The sequence below is a fragment of the Amblyomma mixtum genome, chromosome 9, assembly GCF_055824585.1.
Source record: "Amblyomma mixtum isolate Tamu chromosome 9, ASM5582458v1, whole genome shotgun sequence".
In the NCBI taxonomy this organism is placed as follows: domain Eukaryota; kingdom Metazoa; phylum Arthropoda; class Arachnida; order Ixodida; family Ixodidae; genus Amblyomma; species Amblyomma mixtum.
In genome coordinates, this window is record NC_143020.1 from 45,080,897 (window position 1) to 45,099,565 (window position 18,669).

At 42.6% G+C, this 18,669-nt stretch overlaps 1 protein-coding gene across 1 annotated transcript in view; it reads right to left on the reverse strand.

Moving 5' to 3' along the window:
* The window catches only part of LOC149328873 (synaptotagmin-10-like), a 101,777-nt gene that overhangs the window by 22,951 nt on the left and 60,157 nt on the right, over positions 1-18,669 (reverse strand). The window contains exons 2-4 of the mRNA XM_089559866.1: positions 18,098-18,260; positions 16,891-17,102; positions 14,393-14,577 (exon numbers count right to left, since the gene is read on the reverse strand). Coding sequence (XP_089415992.1) covers positions 14,393-14,577; positions 16,891-17,102; positions 18,098-18,249 — 549 coding nt within the window. The 5' untranslated portion in view covers positions 18,250-18,260. The remainder of the gene's footprint in view (positions 1-14,392; positions 14,578-16,890; positions 17,103-18,097; positions 18,261-18,669) is intronic.

The window sequence follows — 18,669 nt, forward strand, 5'->3', positions numbered from 1 at the left end:
TAATAAAGCTCTGCAGTAGGGAGATTGAAGATAGCTGGTAGCCTCGTTTTACTTGAACAGAAGTTATTGTAACTGCAGCCAATATTTTTTTTTCTCGAACTCAGGAGCACAGTAAGCATTTAAAAACATGCGGAGGGAATGTCGCCATATCATCCTCTTCGGCACGGATATTGTTTACTCACTCAGTAAATAAGGGTAGAAAATCTAAGTAATGTGAGTTTATTCTCACGTCGTACTCTTGTTGCTACAAATATTGCGCTGACATGCCACATTTTACTTCAAGCTTGGCAGGAGGAACTTTTGAGTGCCTAAAGATTCTCTCGGAGAGATTGCCTCGAAGGAGTTGTAAAACACAACTACCACTACATTCTCTCGTATCTCGAGGTACTGAAGGTCTTCTTTTAGCCTGCTCCACAGAGAAAGAAAGAAAGAAAGAAAGAAAGGAAGAAAGAAGGAAAGAAAGAAAGACAGAAAGAAAGAAAGAAAGAAAGAAAGAAAGAAAGAGAGAGAGAGAAAGAAAGAAAGAAAGAAAGAAAGAAGGAAAGAAAGAAAGAAAGAAAGAAAGCAAGAAAGAAAGAAAGGAAGAAAGAAAGAAAAAAAGAAAGGCAAAAGACAGCATTGGCACGAAAAGCATACTCAGCCTAACGCACTGTTTCCCGAAACTGCTCCAAACGTTTTTTCCACAAACAAAAAAGCTCGCATAACACCGCAGACGAAAACAGCACTGTCGCCACCATCTATCGCTTCCGATGGCCGTCGTCTCCGTAGACTGGTATCTTTCGGTGCATCCTCAGAAACCCCTCACAGACCAGTGTGTCTGATATATTACTGGCTTTAGTTGTTGGTCATGCTCTTGAATTTCGTATACCTCGACGTATCTCGCCCTAAGTGTTGATGTACATGTTGGGCGACTCATCTGGCAAGAAAATCAACACGATATATTTTTGGGGGTCCCAAAGCATAAAATTGACTTCGAGGTTTCAACTTTAGATTGCAGCCGCTTGCATAACGTCAAACTATATCCTTCGAACACCCTTAGATCATATAGTTACTCATGTCGACTAAAATTGATTTCACAACAGTTTTGAATAACCAATATACCCACTAGGTCTACCATTCAGGATATTTTTTCTTGCATTGGCATTCCCTTCAAAGTAGACTTAAAACTATCCATTCCTTACCGGCAAAAAAAAAAAAACAGTGGAGAGGCTTATTTGCTATTTTTCTCTTGCGATTTCTTTCCCCTGTTAAAGAAAATCATGACTTCCATTTCTTTTTTGCAACCAGCATGAAAGCAGCTTTTAGTATCGTTGACTTGTAAGCCCTCCTTTGTACGCCGACTAAAAAGTAAAATACGCGAATAAAATTGTCTGCATCAGCCTGACTACGCCTACTAGAGGACAAAGGCATCTCCTGCATCTTTCCAACTGACCATATCCTATAATAACAACACAAAAACATACAATAAAAGTCATTTAGGTCAATGTATGCTACCTCCCTGTTCTCCTTGACCGGTCATTAATGAAGGTCCAAAATAAACCCTCAGTTGTGCACTGGCCTGTAGTCTTGGTTCTCGCAGTACAGTAGTAGAAACATGATTTGGCTAGAAGTAAAAAAATGCCCCTATTCTTTTCGAAAAAGAAGGTCAGCGAAGTCCCCAAGCCTTCGGCTCTGTAATACCTGTATACCTATCACATATGCTGTCTTGTCTTGATCTGCACTACACCGCGCTTGACTGGCTTCCATCGTACGTTCAGGGCCACACACAGCGTAATTTGATTACTGCAACTTCGGGTCCATTGCAAAGGTCAGGTCTGGGAGCTCTTCTGTTCTTTATTTTTATCAAGGACATTGCTTTGTGTGTTACCCTGAGAAGTTGAGCTTGGTGGTGAAGTTTGTGCGAAGTACATTACCATTCGGGGTTCCTGTTATGTACTGAGCCTTCGGGCTAACTTATATTCGTTTCAGTGCTAGAGCTCTAAATATTCAGATTCCTAATTTATCTCGCTCACAAAGAAACGCAACAAATTCGAAACTCGCCGTCATTATGTAACCGTACTTTAAAAATCTGTTCAATGAAAAGGATGTCGGCATCCTCTGCTCGTCGAACGGTAGATGGCAAGGCATATTGAGTACATTCCGTCGAAAGCTTACCGAATTCTCAATATCGTAAATTGTGATTTCAATAAAGCAGTACTTAGGTTCAATTTATTTAGTCTGCTCACATCAAACCTATTTTTGAAAATTACTGTGTAGTGTGAGCCCCAACCCCCCCCCCCCCCCCCATTCCCCCCTTCTACTTCATATGCTTGAACACTTCCGTAGCAGAACTGCCAGACTTGGATCTGGCGGTCACAACTTTTTAAATAGTGTCACCTTCAGCTTGGACATTATTTATACTACCTCTTTTCAAATGCTGAACATTGACAAAGACCGCCGTTTTCTACAACAAAACTTCATCGGTGGAAAGTCTGTGTGAATATACGTTGAACGGATATAGCTAGAAGTTCACTTTGTTCACTCGCTCAAGATGTGTCATTGCGATAGGTTTTTTGTTGAGAACAGTTTTCGGTTGGCTTCGTTAATGTTCAACTAAACATCAGTTCCATACAGGCGGACCAGATGTCTGACGTTGCGCACAGTAGTCGTCAACTCTATGCTTTTTAGTCTTTCTGTCATTGCATTTTTGCTTCTTATTTCTAAAAGAACTACAATAAAGTAAAGGCACCATTATTAAAAGTGCAAAACGTCGACTCTTATTCAAGTCGCCGCTGAGCTCCATACTGGCTACCGCGAAGACATCCCTATGTTCCCACTTTAGAATGACATGCGTACATTTGGATTTACATGCCAGTAAAAAAACACCGACGACCAGAGAAGTTTACGCTGTAAGCTGACAAAGCGCTGCTACATGATTTCCACAGTTTTTTGAAAATGTGAAAAAAATATTTTGATCTTCTTGAATACAGAACCCACATTCGCCTCTATGGACGTCGCTTCTGGTCCTGTACGCCAGATATGCAGATTGTCCACTAATCCTCGAACATGGCAGTTAGGCTAGCAGCCATGAAAAGTTTTCACGAAGCCACAATGCGCCATCATTACATGGAAGGTGTAAGTTCTATATGAACAGCTGGAAGCATATGTTCACATATCCTCGAAAAGCATTACATATTGCCGTAATTTCGCCAAAAAATAACAAAAAATTAATCTACGAAAACGCGGCGCGTGATCTGAAAGCGAAAATAACCATCATAAGGATGCCCAACATGGAAACAAGCCGTGCGACCGAAACGCAGGAAATCAAAAGAAGTGGGAGTTCGCTGGCCTCTGATGCTTCCTGGGGAATATTTCGCAACGCTTTCAACTTCTTTAAACGCGCTTTTCAGACGACGTACAGATCATTTCTCTTCTCCCAACTCTATATAGACTCTAAGGGCGACAGCTGGAAAGATCTCACGGGGCAAAGAGTATAATAAATGTAAACGACACCATTTAAAAGGCGAGCAAAGAAAGTAACCGCTTGTAGATGAATGCACCGGTTTAAATGGTATATCAGAGCTCGAGAGGTTTCATAGGCAGCAATCATCACTGATCAACTTCCAGAAAAACTAGCTTTGATAATATCGCGCTTATAATTTTTCTTTCCAATTTTTCGCCACTTTAACCGTAAGAGCTGCTCTTGAAAATAGCCAGTCTTGGTTGCATGACAAAACAAATACACATTTCAATTGCAAGGAACATGTCTTCAAGGCGGTTGAAAAATAAGATTACCCTGTCCATGAAATAGCTACCAAGACAGAGTATGTTATTATAAACGCCAAGCAGTGCAAAAAGTCGTGATTAAAAGGCGCGGAGCGCATACGCGTTTGTGCAGGGAAAGCAATCAACTATTTCAAAGATCGTTGTCATGTGACGTTTTCTTAGAGTTTGAGAGGTTTTTCAGAATGGTTGCCTGGTTCACCAAGCTTCAGAAATCCGGCCCAAAAATTTCATAATCAGAGTTTCCTTATTTCATAAATAAAGGACTAATTTCCCTTGAGCCGTAGTACCGAGATCAATTTCGCTTCAAACATTTCGAAAATAATGCCGCTTATATTAACTGTCAGCTACATACTCGCAAATATATTAACGATCCAAAGAAATTCACCAAGTGTGCTTTTAATTATAAACAGTTACAAATTGATGTCTCTTTTGACTTTCGTCCAGACCAACAGAAATTACAAAATTAAACTGAAGACACCATATCATTGAAAAATAATGCCCTTCGGCCGTCCTCTCTACATCTCTCTAAAGAAAAAGCTCCCTGAAACAAAGTAGGTTCGAAATGCGCTCCAAATGACTACCTACAGTTTCCGGCCCTCTTGCTATGAGCATATTTCCAAGCAAAGAAATAACTTCCTTTACAAGCTTTCGTTTTCTTTCAAAGCTGATTTTATTTTTTTTTATTCACTGGCTCAGCGCAGCACACGATATAAGAATTGTTCCGTAGATTTATTTTTCAACAAGTACGCCTCGTTCGCAAAACTTTGCAGTGTACTCGCATGAAAACTCGAAAAAAAACACAGAAATTGGATTTCAACACTTGTGGCCTGGCGTTTACTTAAATATGTGTTTCGATGGCTGCTTCTATGAGTTCTTTAGATAGGGAACCAGATTGTATAACAACATCAACAACACTGCGTTAATCAAGAGCTGTCTAGACTATTTTGTGAAGGCGGCCGCCGCGGTGGCTCAGTGGTTATGGTGCTCGGCTCCTGACCCGAAATGACGCGGGTTCGATCCCGGCCGCGGTGGTTGAATTTCTTTGGAGGAGAAATTCCAGAGGCCCGTCTACTGTGCGATGTCAGTGCATAAGAACCCCAGGTGGTCGAAATTTCCGCAGCCCTTCACTAACGCGTCTCTCATAGCCTTAGTCGCTTTGGGACGTTAAACCCCATAAACGAAACCAAACCATTTTGTGAAGGCAGAACGCATAATGTTTCTTAGATAAATGAGAGCGAGAACTTTCGGTAACTCTCAATACTATGGACCATGACTTCAACGCAGGATGTTCTTTTGAAAACTCGCGTGTTGAGCTGGGAACGTTAAGTTATGCATGAGAGTGTGCCAGCGAGGCATTAGCATATATTGCAAGACTCCGATGAGCGTAGCGCATCTGAAGTAAACCTCTACTTAGCGCTATGGAAATTCCTCCTTATGTTGAGCAAAGATTATCGGCACATCACAGGCCGAGATGGAAATGAAGCTCTTATCCTAAAATGCCACAGTAATGCGCGTTATCTGACATGGCGATATCTTAATGGATGGGCTTCGAGAACGTACAACTGTCGAAAAATAACCGATGGAGCTCAGTAACGTGAAAGACGATGCGCAGTGATCCATTTTCCTTTTTCCCGTATAATATAAAACTTGAGAGCACTCAGCGATATAGCTTGCTATACAAGGCAAGCTTTTCCTGCAACAATAGCTCCCTTTCATCCCCAAAAACCGAAAAAGGAAGCTTTGGAGGGTATTCAACAAGGGGAACAAAAAGCAAACCAATACGCTGCAACGCAGCGCACAAGGGGAGCAAAGAAAACAAAAGCACTGTAAACTGGGGTTTCTATGGCTTCGAACGATAAAAGATGCGGTTCTTTCAACAAGGCAGCTGAAGGAAACAGTGATGCCCTCAAGAAAACAGGAAACTAATAAATGTGATTTATTCGCACGTTGCAGAGCTATGGCTGCTAAGGAGCCAGTTCTGGCATAGTGGTTAACTGAATTTCTTTATTCCATAAACCATAGCAAGTCGTCGTACTTTTAGCAAATGAGAAATGACGGAGTCAGTGAATCTTGTTAGTAATTTTTCAAGTATTTCGGAAAAGCGCATCTCTCAATCGCTGCGAGACCTGGAATCCGTAGAAAAACAGAAGGTAGTGGTCACTTTTACCTCTGAACTCGCTTCAAGTTACCGTGTGCACTTGCTACATGTAAAATGTAGATTTCAGATGTGATGCACGGAAAAGCGGTAAGGTATGCCGAAGTATGCGAGTTTGAACGCCTCGAAGCTTAGCGTTTCTTATGATACGGAATAGTGGAGGGTGCCGTAAAAGCATTCTGTACGCCTGATGTTCTTTCATGCGCACTGATTTTCACAGTGTATGAGTATGTTTGCATTCGTTTCACCTTCATCGCAGTGGAGTCACGAAAGGAGGGATTCAATCCTGCTATCTTTAACACATCAGCCTAGGGCTATACCAGCAAATGTACCTCTAAAGGTGATATATTCGACGGGAGTGTTTGCTGAAGACTTTTATTCAACCAAGTCCATACCACTGTTTTGAAGTGAAGATCGGTGGGAAACAAGTGTTGCATTCATAACCTCAGATGGTCGGCCATTCGATATTGCTTTCAAAGAGCACTTTACCATCACGACATTTTACAACACTAGTCTCTCCAGGTCCGCCTAGTTGTATTTATTCATTAGCTGAGTTTAGCTTGTGCTGTTTTGGGGTTATGTTCCTCTTTTCGACAGGTAGTATAAAACTGCTATTCTTAACATCGAGTTATGTCGTTGCATACCCAGAACTACGCTGCTTGTTCTTTATAGTTTGTTTTCTTTTCCACCTAGATATCTAGTTTCCTGAAAAATTAAAAGCAGGCACCCAAGAGTACTGAGCCCGCCTCATCCCCTTTAGCGGTGTTTCGTGGACCGTCTGCAGTGTGGAGGCCTAAAACACTTAGCACACCCTGGCTCCAAGACAAACTTTCGCAGAAGACAGACAATGCATGTGTACAAACGTGCTCCCTTCTTCACTCACAGCATGCATAAATAGTAACTGGCGGCAGTCATTCGGACATAATTGAACTATTGGGAGCATTTGGCATGTTTACGAAGCGTGCCACTTGCACCGGCAATCTATGTATGCCGTACGCTTAGCAGGAAATTTTCTTTTGGTTACTTCTTCGGCGCTTTGTATGGAATCAGCACTTCATTATTGTAGCAGAGGCGTTTTAGGTGAAAATATGTGATTGAAATTTACGACAGGAATAGCCATCCGATGAAAGGAATTTGTTTATTTAGCACACCTGAAGAAATGCCGAAGCTCACGTAAGACATATCGTTAACACTTGGCTGGCCTTAGTCTTGTATACCCACAAACCAGTTTCAAACCGCGAGGACTAAGGAAGCGAGTTCATCTGTATGCAGTCACAGAAATCATTTACAAATGATATATTCTCGCAAAATCTCGCAGACTGGCAGACATAACGGTTTACTTTCCTAATTGCTCAACCGTTATGCATCTTGCCACATTCGTAGTGCTTTAGAGAGGCGGCATTACGACAAGCTTCCAGGACTCCGCCGTCTTGAAACAAAGTTTTGCAGAGTTAGGTAGCCGGCATTGGGACATGCTTCTAGGACGCCGCCGTCTTGGAAGAAAGTTTCGCACAACCACCTCATGTTAGCCCGTAGAGTGGACATTTGCGATACACTGTTGAATAATGGCGCGAGGCAGCGAGATCGGGAGGACTTAGTGAACTTCTGAAATGCTGGACAAGAGCTGCCACGTTCTCGAAAATAGCTTCAGTGCGTGCGTGATCGAAGTTACTCCCGAAAGTATCTACGACTGAATAGATGAGTACGGAAAGCAGGGGCACATGGAAAGCGTTGTTGTCAGGTCTAGAAAGCTGCTTGCTCAATTACGAATCAATAATACCTTGCCCTGCCCTGCCGCGATAGCTGAGTGGCTACTAGATTGGGCTGCTGATAAAAAGTTTATGTATCGATCTGCGCCTCCCTTTATAAATAAAGTCTGCAGAGTGTCAATAGAGTGCTTACAGACTCTATTGCCTTCCTATAGATATTTCCGTTCGTCTGTTCATAGTCACTAGACTGTCTGTAGAGACAAATTTACTAAACGTGTTAGGTCATAAACCTATTGATCGTCTTAAGACTTTGTATAGGATTTCGATTGCCTATCGACTAGTCCATAGAATTTGTTTACAGAAATTCTAAGACAGTCAGTAAAGCACATAAAAAATTTCTAAGGGGCGGCGCCACATTTTGACCGAGATGAAATACAAAAATGACTATGTGTTGAGCTGTGGAAATGTGCGTTAAGGAATACAAGGAGGTTTAAATTAATCGCGCACCAACCGCTACGACGTGCCTTACAACCAATGTGCGTTGCTTCTAAAGGTGACTGCCGGTAAGTTACAGTATACAGGCCGTATGCGGCCGTTCACTTCGGCCGGTCAGCGGGCACGCTCCGTTTGCTCGAAACGCCGTTGGTAGCGCTGCAATATGGTAGCGCACGAGCGCAGTCACGTGGCATTTTTTTTATATTTCGCGGGCTTTCTTTAGATGCCGGAAAAAAAGGACACCGCAGGAGATACGATGCTAGAATAAACTAAATCAGTTCTTTCTAAACCTTCTCTACAGCCTAACTTAACGCTCTTGGCACTAAAATGAATATTTTAAAATTTGCATAATTCATCTTAGTTAGTTAACTAGTTAAGCGGAATGTAAAAAATATTCGGAGGAGCGCCACATTATGGCAAACATGTTATCGCTTGTTTCAGTGGGCTGCGGTTTACCGCTTCTTTTAAATCCTTGGTTCAAGCTACGTGAAACGCTCTGTATAATATTAAATTTCTTGCTAAACGCTCCGCGGTTGATGCCACTCACCATTTGATCGCACTCACAATTGTTTCGAGTGCGCGCCTTTCATTTTAGAAACCAATCTCAGAGGTGCTTATGCGAAATGTGGATAGTTTTCTTTCGAGGGAAGGAAGCTGAGAGATGAGGAAAGAGCCGTAGAACAATGAAACAACGCATCTGAGCATTGCAACTGGTAAATTGCAGAGATATCAAACGTTCCTACACTCACCAGTTTAAGTTTCGAAGCATAAGCGTGTCTGTGCTTGTTTCTCTGCGTCCGTGCCGGCTCACGCGCGTGCGCATGTGTGTGTGTAGGGGGGGGGGGGGGGGGGGAGTGTGTTTCTCCTGGCCTGTGTTTACAATCGTAATTAGTTCGATAAGCCAAAAAACTGACGTAGCCTGAAGATTTGAAGGTGCCCGTTTTTGAACAGCGCTATTTATATGCATGTTGCTGGAACGAACAGGAAAAGTGCAGCGCAGATGCTGTCTACCCGTCCAAGCCAATAGCATATTCTAAGCGAGACATTTGCGAAGAAAATTCTGGAAGAAAGAGGCACAATTCAGTACGTAGTGACCAGCCTACAAGGAAAATTTTTTGGAATCCCTGCTGCTTCTCTGCTGTCTACTGCAGCATCGTCATTCCCTTGGCCAAGCTTTCTTTTGCGCGGTCATGGGAGCCTGGTTACTTTCAACAAACACGGCAGAGCTAAATTGCCGGGTGTTCATGTTTCAAGACATAAGCACCAAAAAAAAAAAAGAATTGCAGTGCAGAGCAGTTTCCAGCGCAGACTCCGATGTGTTTAGTTTTCTCGGTTGCTTTATATCTTACGCGAGGAAAAGTGGTCAGGTCCCAAGATTTCTAACCCGATTAAACAGGACGCTGAGAGTACCTGACCTGCTTAACGAAGATAAAGTATTCTTTCATACACTAGACGGACAAGGCACTAGGGTGAAGCGCTCACAAGGCGCTCTACCGCAAATCGCCTTGATGCGTTATGGCAACATTTTTTTCTCCCTTCGTGGTAACTCTACTAAATTGCACAGTGTGAGATATTTTCGCTATCTCCTGTGTGCATTCTGCCATCTGCCGCGACAGACTACCCCTAGTTTGAAATAGTAAACACGCTCCGCAAAAATATATATGGTAAGAGAAAGCAGTACGGATAGCAGGCACTTTCACCAAACCTGTCAAGAAGAGTGCGTACTCTCGGTTTATTTACCAGGGGTAAACAAAACGCGGAATAGCAGTGACATTTAAGTGTCCTTGTAGCTGCCGGTCACTCGGCATGCCTCCCTTGGGTACGTGGTTCGCAGAAACCCTGGCTACATGGTGAACGGTTCTCTGCGTATTTCTTATCTGGGGACAGGCGGCAATTATTTTTTTTTATTTTCTTGTCTCCCATTCTCACTCATCACCCTCTCACACACTCCGATTACTGTAACTCAGATACTGTTTTCGCTGAGCTTACTGAACAAGACATAGAGGAACAGGGGCCCACAATATTTTATTTGTGCTTTCAATTGATGTAAACCCTATCTAAATAAGTGAAAGAGAAAGTGCCTGCGGCTGCTTTCCGTCTTTTTTCTAATGTATCCAGCAGGCAACAGAGGCGGAGGCCAACGAAAACATCAAGTCAAAGATAAAAAAAAAAACTAAGAGCTACAACAGTAAGAAAAAAACAAAAACTCATAACATATATCTTGACGTTGTATTATGAGATTTTTTTGCGCGAAAGAATTGTCAAAATGCATTTTCTATTAGTGCCGCAATGGTGCCATCAAGAGAGTAGACTTGTTTCTCTTTTTTTTTTCAGAGGCCTCTGATTTTGACGACAAAGACAGCGGCATTCTTTCCTGCCAATGATACATATAAATTCGCACGCCAATTCGTACTTTCAGAACTTTTCTAAACGCTTGTCCTAGCTAGTCTGCATTTATCATAATGAAGGCAGTACCGTGCGTCGACGTGAAACCATCGTGCCCAATGCACTAAAATTGTGAAAAGCGAAGAAATTTTCAGTTTGCATGCGTAATCATAGTTGCCATGAGCAGTAAACACACATAAAGCTCCAAAAGTTGTGTTAACAAACAACAAAAAGAATTCCTGAAAGAATTTTGAACCCGCAGATATTAGTATCACATGCTGTAGGACTTTCTTACCTTCGCCAGCGATAAAGTACGGTGGTATAATGAAGGCGTGAGCCTATAGCTCCCATTAAAAGTCGGCTGCTTTAACGCATTTCAAAAGAATACTGTTCACATTGAATAGAAAGGAAAAATGTATTCGCCGAAGATGTGCTCTATTTTTGTGATATATTTTTGTGAACGGCGTCAGGCAGATTGTAAATAGAAGAGCGACAGTTTCTGTGTCCCCAGAGCGTGTTACCGCGTGCGGATCACCCCTAGGCAGCACTCAGAATAGCTTGGCACGAATTCCCTCAAGCTTTCGGCAAGCAAACGCGAACCGGAAACGCCGTTCAGAAATCGATAAAAGATTCTTTCTTTCTCTCCGTATGCACGGACCGACGAACATGTACCCCAGGGATGTCAGCGCCGAGTTATGTTTTGAGGCGTTTACCCCCCGAGAACTCAAGCGGGCTTTCAAAGACTCGAGATGAAATTCCGGACCGCTTTTGATGCATGATAAAGTAAAATGGCTCTAACTCGTAAGTCCCATAGAGCATCCAAGTGTGGCACATAAATACGAAATTCGAATTTCCTTCTCTACAGGACAACCGGACGATTTGTTATCCAAGCTTGGCAGCATGAATATAGTAAAGAACGACTTGAGCGTATTTTGTTCTTTTCTTCTCATTATATGTGAGTTCCTTCTGTTTATCGCGTTGGCTGCGACGCTTAAAGAAAAGGAGCACATTTAAGCGAATAATAAATCAGGGCTATCCCCTTAAGCATGCTATCTAAGGCAGAATGCTTTGTTGCGTTGCCTCGAACTCGAATGCCCTTAAGAGGATATATTCTCGATGCAGTGGCTTAAATTCTTGGGCGTGGAAAATGAATTTATGCAGAAAAATACGTTTCAATTGAACTTCGAGAAGAAGCGAACAAGAAAAAGGTGGGTGAAATGCATTACTATTGAAAGGTGATGTGAGCCTTACACATGCGAAGGCATACTGCCTGGTTCAAGAGCTAAACGATATGTTTGACGTCAGATTACTTACTTTTGCAGTAAATACTTTTGGGGGACCAAAGTAAAGATTAGTATTAGCAATAGCATATAAACAAGCATATCTGCACAATTGCCAGTTGGTCAGAGAACCATTATTGTTGATTTATTCGGCATTTAGAGGAAACACTTTTTTTTTTCACATGAATGTTTTTTTTTTCTTATCTTACGAAAAGTGCGTATGACGGTCTTCTAGCTTATGACACGTTTCACAGATGGTATACAATGCGAACTCCATTCAGCTATTACCGAATACCTCAATATTTTCCCGCCACTCGCTTCGTTTGCGAAGAATTCTAAATAGTAAGTTTGAAATTCTGCATATTGTTCTACAGCCTAACCTACTTGCAGATTTGTACATATCTAAATGTTGTTTATCGAATTCGACGCTAAACTGCAGATTCAAATCAAAGGCAATTGAATGTCGCTACTTCAAGCGCAGAACAGTTTTCCTCGATTTGTAACATCGGTTCTAACTTATTTTTCCTAAAGAACGTTTGATTAAGAAATACCTGAAGGATTTTTATTTACACGCAGATGTTATACAAGCCTGTCCAAGAAACTTTAGCGAGGTCACATATAAATTAACAAAATTATTTTTGTATTTCAAAAAGCAAGCATCGCCAGGAAAATAATGTTGTGGGAGTTAGAGAGCCTGATTTTTAAAGTTTATTTCTGCTATTGAGTTTATTTGGTGAATAATCTTATTCAAATTAGCCAGGAAACTTAATGCCATTGCACCTCCGTGCTACATGGCCCTGACAGAGGCTGGAAAGTTCGCCTCCGTTCTTTATTCATCCCCCGTGAAACAGGAGATGTAGCGAGTTTTTGCTGGTGGTGAAGACTGAGGTTTATTTTAGAAGCCATAAAAAAATAAATACGTGTTATTGACATATAGTAAAGGACGATTAGTCAACATAATTCTAAATTATGAACTTTTTATTTGTGATTTAAGGCGGAAAACATGTTGCTAAATGCATGCACCTCAGCACCGAAGGATTTTACATAATAATTTTAAGTGGATTTCCTACATTGCAGAAGCATAAAATGGTGGCACTTAATACGCTCTGTTCATCAGAACCATGTCACCATCTTCTACATTATAAGAAACAGAAGTTCGTCTGCACTTCCTGCATTCAGAATGCTAACGCGGCATGGGAGCATGTGACTTGCAGCAACGCCTAGGCTTTCGATGTGAGGCTTGTTTTTTGCAATACACATCTCCATTAACGATGCCGTTTCAGAACTTTTTTAAGCGGACCTTGCATTGGATGTTGCCGGTCTTAAATTTGGCTACATATTTTTGCACTCCGAAACAAAAAAATTCGATGACTACTGAATCCACATTTCAATTACGGCTGTCACTCATATAACGCCCTATCTGCAAGGCATCCAAAGCGCTGGCTTCATTAGGCGCAACTTGCATCTGGCCAACTCGTCTACAAAACTTACGCCATACACTGCATTAATCCGCTCAAAACTCGAATACGCGTCGCTTATATGGAATCCACATCAGACCTATCTAATAAATAAAGTTGAATCTCTTCAAAACAAAGCTGTCCGGTTCATCGTAAAGAACTACTCACGCACAGCAAGCGTATCTGAAATGAAAAGGTGTCTTAACTTATCTCTGCTCGAGAAACGCAGGTTGCTTCAGCTCATGTCCTTCTTTCACAAACTTTACCATAGTCATTCACCCTTTTCTGAGCTACACGTAGTACCAGCTAACCAAGTATTTCCGCGACTGGATCACGAACAAAAAGTACAGCCCATTTTCGCCCGCACAAATCTGTTTTTTCAGTCTCCGCTTCTTGTTGCCATTCGCAACTGGAATCAGCTCCCGGAAAACGTGGCGTCCATCACTGACCACGTCACATTTGTCGACAGTCTGAAGTGCTTCCTGGGGCTGTGAATGTTGTTGAGCCGCATATATCTAGCTACAATGAGGTATTTGCTTCATGTTCGAATTTTGTGTGCACTCGCCTGTTTGTGTATTTTCTCCGTATTCTAAACTTTTATTGTACCCCCCCCCCCCTATGTAATGCCCACACGGGCCTTTAGGGTAACTGAATAAAGCTCACTTCGCGTAAATCCCACCTGCCCACGAATCTTTCTCGGATTTCGAGAGATAGATCAGCATACAAGAATAAAAAATCTGGGCCGGCTTGCACGAAACAAATAAGACCGGCTTATTTCCAGTCTAATCTTATTCGCGGTCTAAAAGCTCTCTCGATTTTGAGAAAAGAAGATGCGCATTGATGGTTCACTTTGTCGCTGAGTGCCTCAAGTGCGCACGACGCCGACTAAAACATTGAGTTACCGAACTTTCAGTCGGAGTTCGTGGGGCATTTGAGGTGTCCACTGACAAAATGAACCAGCTATGCGCCTTTCCTTTCTTCAAAACCGAGAGAGCTTTTAGACCGCGAATAAGATTAGACTGGAAATAAGCCGGTCTTATTTGTTTCGTGCAAGCCGGCCCACTATCTTACTTCGAATTGAAGTTTAGTCAAGCTGGAGCCAAAATGTACAGCAAATGAAAGCACTAAAATTCGCAGTCTACTCACCCTTACGACGAGGCCTTCTATGTCGACGTCGTATTTGAGGGTGAAGTGCAGCTTTCCGCATGTGGTGGCTGTGAGATCAGTGGAGTCCCGACCAGACTCGCCGGATGCGACCCCTTCCTGGTCGTACAGTTCGGGTTGTATGTTGCCCACGGTTCCATGACTTTCACGTTGTTGCATGTTGCATACTGCGAGGAAGGAATTTCGAGATTTTGGAGTCTAAGCTCGAGAATGCGAAAAACACATCTTTGCAACTCCTACCTAAAACTGCTTCACGTCTATCGTTCTTGCGAAATGAGCCTTATAGCTCTCTGCGTAAGCAACCATTTTCAGCCTGCATCTTTCTTCTACGTAGAACAAAGTGAGGTTATTTTCTTATTAATGACTGCCCGACATCCTTGCAGTCTCCTCCATTTTTTTAGAGCTGGAATCAGAGCCATAACTTCAAAATCTAGAGAATACTTATTAAGTGATGTAAACGTACGAAGGCTCGCAGTCAGTAGCCAAAACTTTTTCCTTCTGGCTTGATATTAACCTACCTGACTATGCACACTTAATTTTACTTGTAGGCTCTCTTCCTTCAAATGATTCGTTAGGTTTTATAGTAATGTTGAACCTCTTTATAGCGAAGGGGCAGGGCGATTACTCCGTTATAGCCATACCTTCATTATAGCCCGTGTTGAACAGGATTCTAAGAGGAATCATCATTTCTTCATTATATCCAATATTTCGCTATAACGACGTTCCACTTAGATATATCACTGAGGTATTCACTGTGGACAGATAAACTATCTATAACTGAATTACTTTTCTCATTCTACTTCAGTTTCAGTTGCATCAGCCGAACGATGGTTCTAACGTGCAGTTCACACTTCGGCAACACGAGGCGCGGATAAACCTTCAAGATATGGGCAGTTACGTAGTTTTAATTCCTACGAACATTTAAAAAAGCATACTTCAAGAGCTGAAAGGACAACAAACGACATAGCAGCAGTTATAATGCTTTTTTATTCCTACAGAATTACTGGCTGCGGTGAGCAATTCAAGCCATATGTGTGTCGTCCTTCAGCTCGCAGAAACACCCCCCCCCCCCCAAAAAAAAAAAAAAAGTTCATCGGGTCGGACCTAAAACCAAGAATTTTACGCGGGAACATAGGACGGAACCTCGTAGCCCCGACGAGTGCCGTGTTGCTTGATGGGTAGAGGTGAATATAGTACGTGCGGCAAGGCAGCAACAATTAAAAATAAAGAAAATAAAAGCAACAAGTGAAGAAGCATGATGCATTGTGAATAAGACGGTGGTGGCAGCTATTTAGTCGTACTGAAACGAGTTTAGAAGTCTTTAGTGCGGTAAACTGTGGACTAACACATTCAAAGTTTATTTTCTTGCAGAGCATGACCTGTCAGTTTTTTTCGTGCCTCATAAGACCTTAGTGTCAACTGCACGTCTCAGCCATCGATTGGTTGACGAATCCGAAACCAAAGAAGCGTCGAGAAAAAAGTTCACCAGTAATTTTCTACCAGCCGTAGGCGAATACAACGCGATGATACACGTATTCTAGTGTTTAACGCATCACTTCAACTAAGACGCAAACAAAAATTGTGTTTATTGCCCTTTAATAATAAGTCCAGGTTATCATTAGTTTGGTTATCTTTTTTACAGCCGATGGGCTCTATTCTCTGTCTTTCTTTCTTCGTCCACAAGCGCAACTGCTAATGTGTGCTCGACATAAAAAGTTTCTTACTTTTCATGCCAAGGCTTTTAAGTCCCAATGAACTTGCCGTTACTAGAGACAGTGGAACTTCTCTGAACTTCACCTGAACTGAAAAACCCATCGGAGATACTGAGAAAAGCATTGCGCTACATTATTGAAGAAAAGTCAGACGATATACTGGGATCTTAACAATGACCTGAGAGCAAAAGGGGAGAATACGAGTCTTCCTAATGCGAGCCGTGCCAGAAGGTGCGTTCCGGCAGTCTTATACTATAATTTTTTGTGAGTGAATCCGGGCCACCATATTGCTGTATCATTTCCATCCTTTACTCCCACTTATTAATTCGCAAGGCGGCACATCAAACCTGGGCCTTCTCCTTACCTCGGTTCATTAAAGCGATAAATAGAACTTTAGCGACCTTTAGATTCAATCGATGCTTGCCTTTACCGCGTTATTCGAGTATAAAAACTTGCTTTACCTCTTACTAATTGTCTCGAGAGAGATTAACCTATAACCATGTGAAAGGCTGCTGAGCTGCCGTTCACCTCTGAGTAGGCCGCAAAATGGAGGCCTCAAAATCTGAGGCCGCAAAATGGAAGCGGCGCTGGCGCCTGGCGCAGTTTACCTTCGCAGTTTGCTAAGCAAAGCCGACGCTCACGATATGCCACTTACTCTGCCCGCGACCTTTGATGAAAGCCGCATAGCGTAACAATAATTAGGTCTTTTAGATCTGCCTCCTGGTCGCGCTCAAAAGAAGGCCGTCAAAGGAGGAGATAGAAGCTCACCTTCGAAGGGCACCGTGGTGGATAGGTCCAGCCGATGCGACAGCTGCCTCTGAAAGGTGAGGTGTCGAGTGGGTACCGCTGGAAGAGTGATCTGCCGCAGAGGAGCCACCTTCTTGCCCGCACCATCGGGAACCGCCTCCGACACTACGTCCTTCATCTCGGGAAGGCTGTGGCTGATCTTGATAGATGGAACGTTCGAAGAGCTCGGGGACCTGCGAAGAAAAGACCGGGACAAAGCTGGTGTTGTCGCGTGAAAAAGTACCATTAGGGATCCCCGACATCCGCCCTCTCCGATCGCTTTCAGTGTTTCGCTGTAGTAACCTTTTTTTGTGACGAAATGAAGGCAAAGCGTTGAAAACGGCACTGACTGAGCCGAAGATGGTAATGAAATGAGGGGGCTGGTTAACACATACATATAAAATAAGCACCCACTGAAACCGAAGAAAGCTTAAGAAATATTTTTATTTTTGCCTACTCCCACTCTGGATCTTTAATAAATAGGTAGTCCGTTGTATCTTTCTACACAATTCACTATTTCAAAAAGTCGGAGTTTTCTGCCTGTCCACTGCAAACAGCAAGAGAAGAACCTTGGGCCAATAACATTGTTTAGGAAGTCGTAAAAACTAAGTTTCGTTGAGAACTTCTTCAGGGAGAAACAGTGTAAGTGCATTTTCGGATGTACAGTCGGGGACAAAAGTCTCCGGACCACGTATCCTTCAAACGAAGCTTATAGCTCTACTATCAGACAGCGTCTGGAGACCGCACTTGAGGAGATGAAAGAACAAAAATTTAACATTTACCTCCACAAATGTGGTCTCCAGCCGCCGACTAATAACAGAGCTATCGGCTTCGTTAGAGGAACACGTGGTCCGGAGACTTTTGTCCCTGACTGTACACTTGCGGAGTATATGCAGCGTTGAACTTTTATGCTCATAGACCAGCCTTAAATTACTTTTACCCCCCGCTGCTGTGAAGGCATTCAGATTCATCTCGCGTGTACGATCGGACAGACACTTCTCAAACAGCACAGGTAATCGGCCCAATACTTGAAATATCTTGGCAAACACCGGCCCTGTAAAGAACCAGAGTGAAGCCAATCATTTCCAATATTTGGCAAATTAACTGTGTTGCTTGGGTTCCGGTCTCATTTGTGGGAAACATGTAGGAGCCTTTCGCATGCCTCTTTGTGATTTTATTCATTGCTTACCTCGGTGCGATCTTGACGTGGACGGGACTGTCGTTCAGCACTTTCGGCTTGAACTGCAGGTTGTCGTAGAGGCGCCTGTACGTGAAGTACGTCACAACGAGCACCACGGCGAAGACAAATATGGCCGCCAGAAGAAGCAGGAGCAAAGACATGTCCTCCGTTTCTGCACCCATAAAGGAAGAGAGAAAAAAATTGCATTGATTTCGATTTCAAGTAAGCTATTTGATAAATTTATGGAAAGAGAACGGTGATATTAATCATCATTCAATTTATTGACGCAATCCCACCATTACCAAAGGGCGCCACAGCAAATGTCTTCGGTATACACGTGGTAATGATGTGAAGCAGATGTGAATAAAAAGGCAGTTTAATGACTTGTCCTTCTGGATGGGAATGTTGGAACTTCAAAAGAAGGAATGAAACGTGAAAACGCAGCAGCACTAATCTAGATCTATGGCATAGAGAAGAGAAGGCAAAGTGCAATTTATGTGCAAGGGATTACATTTCTCGGAAATTAATCGTTGCAATTTTTTCAAGTGTTCAGAAGAGTTTATGCAGAATGTTTCTTAAGA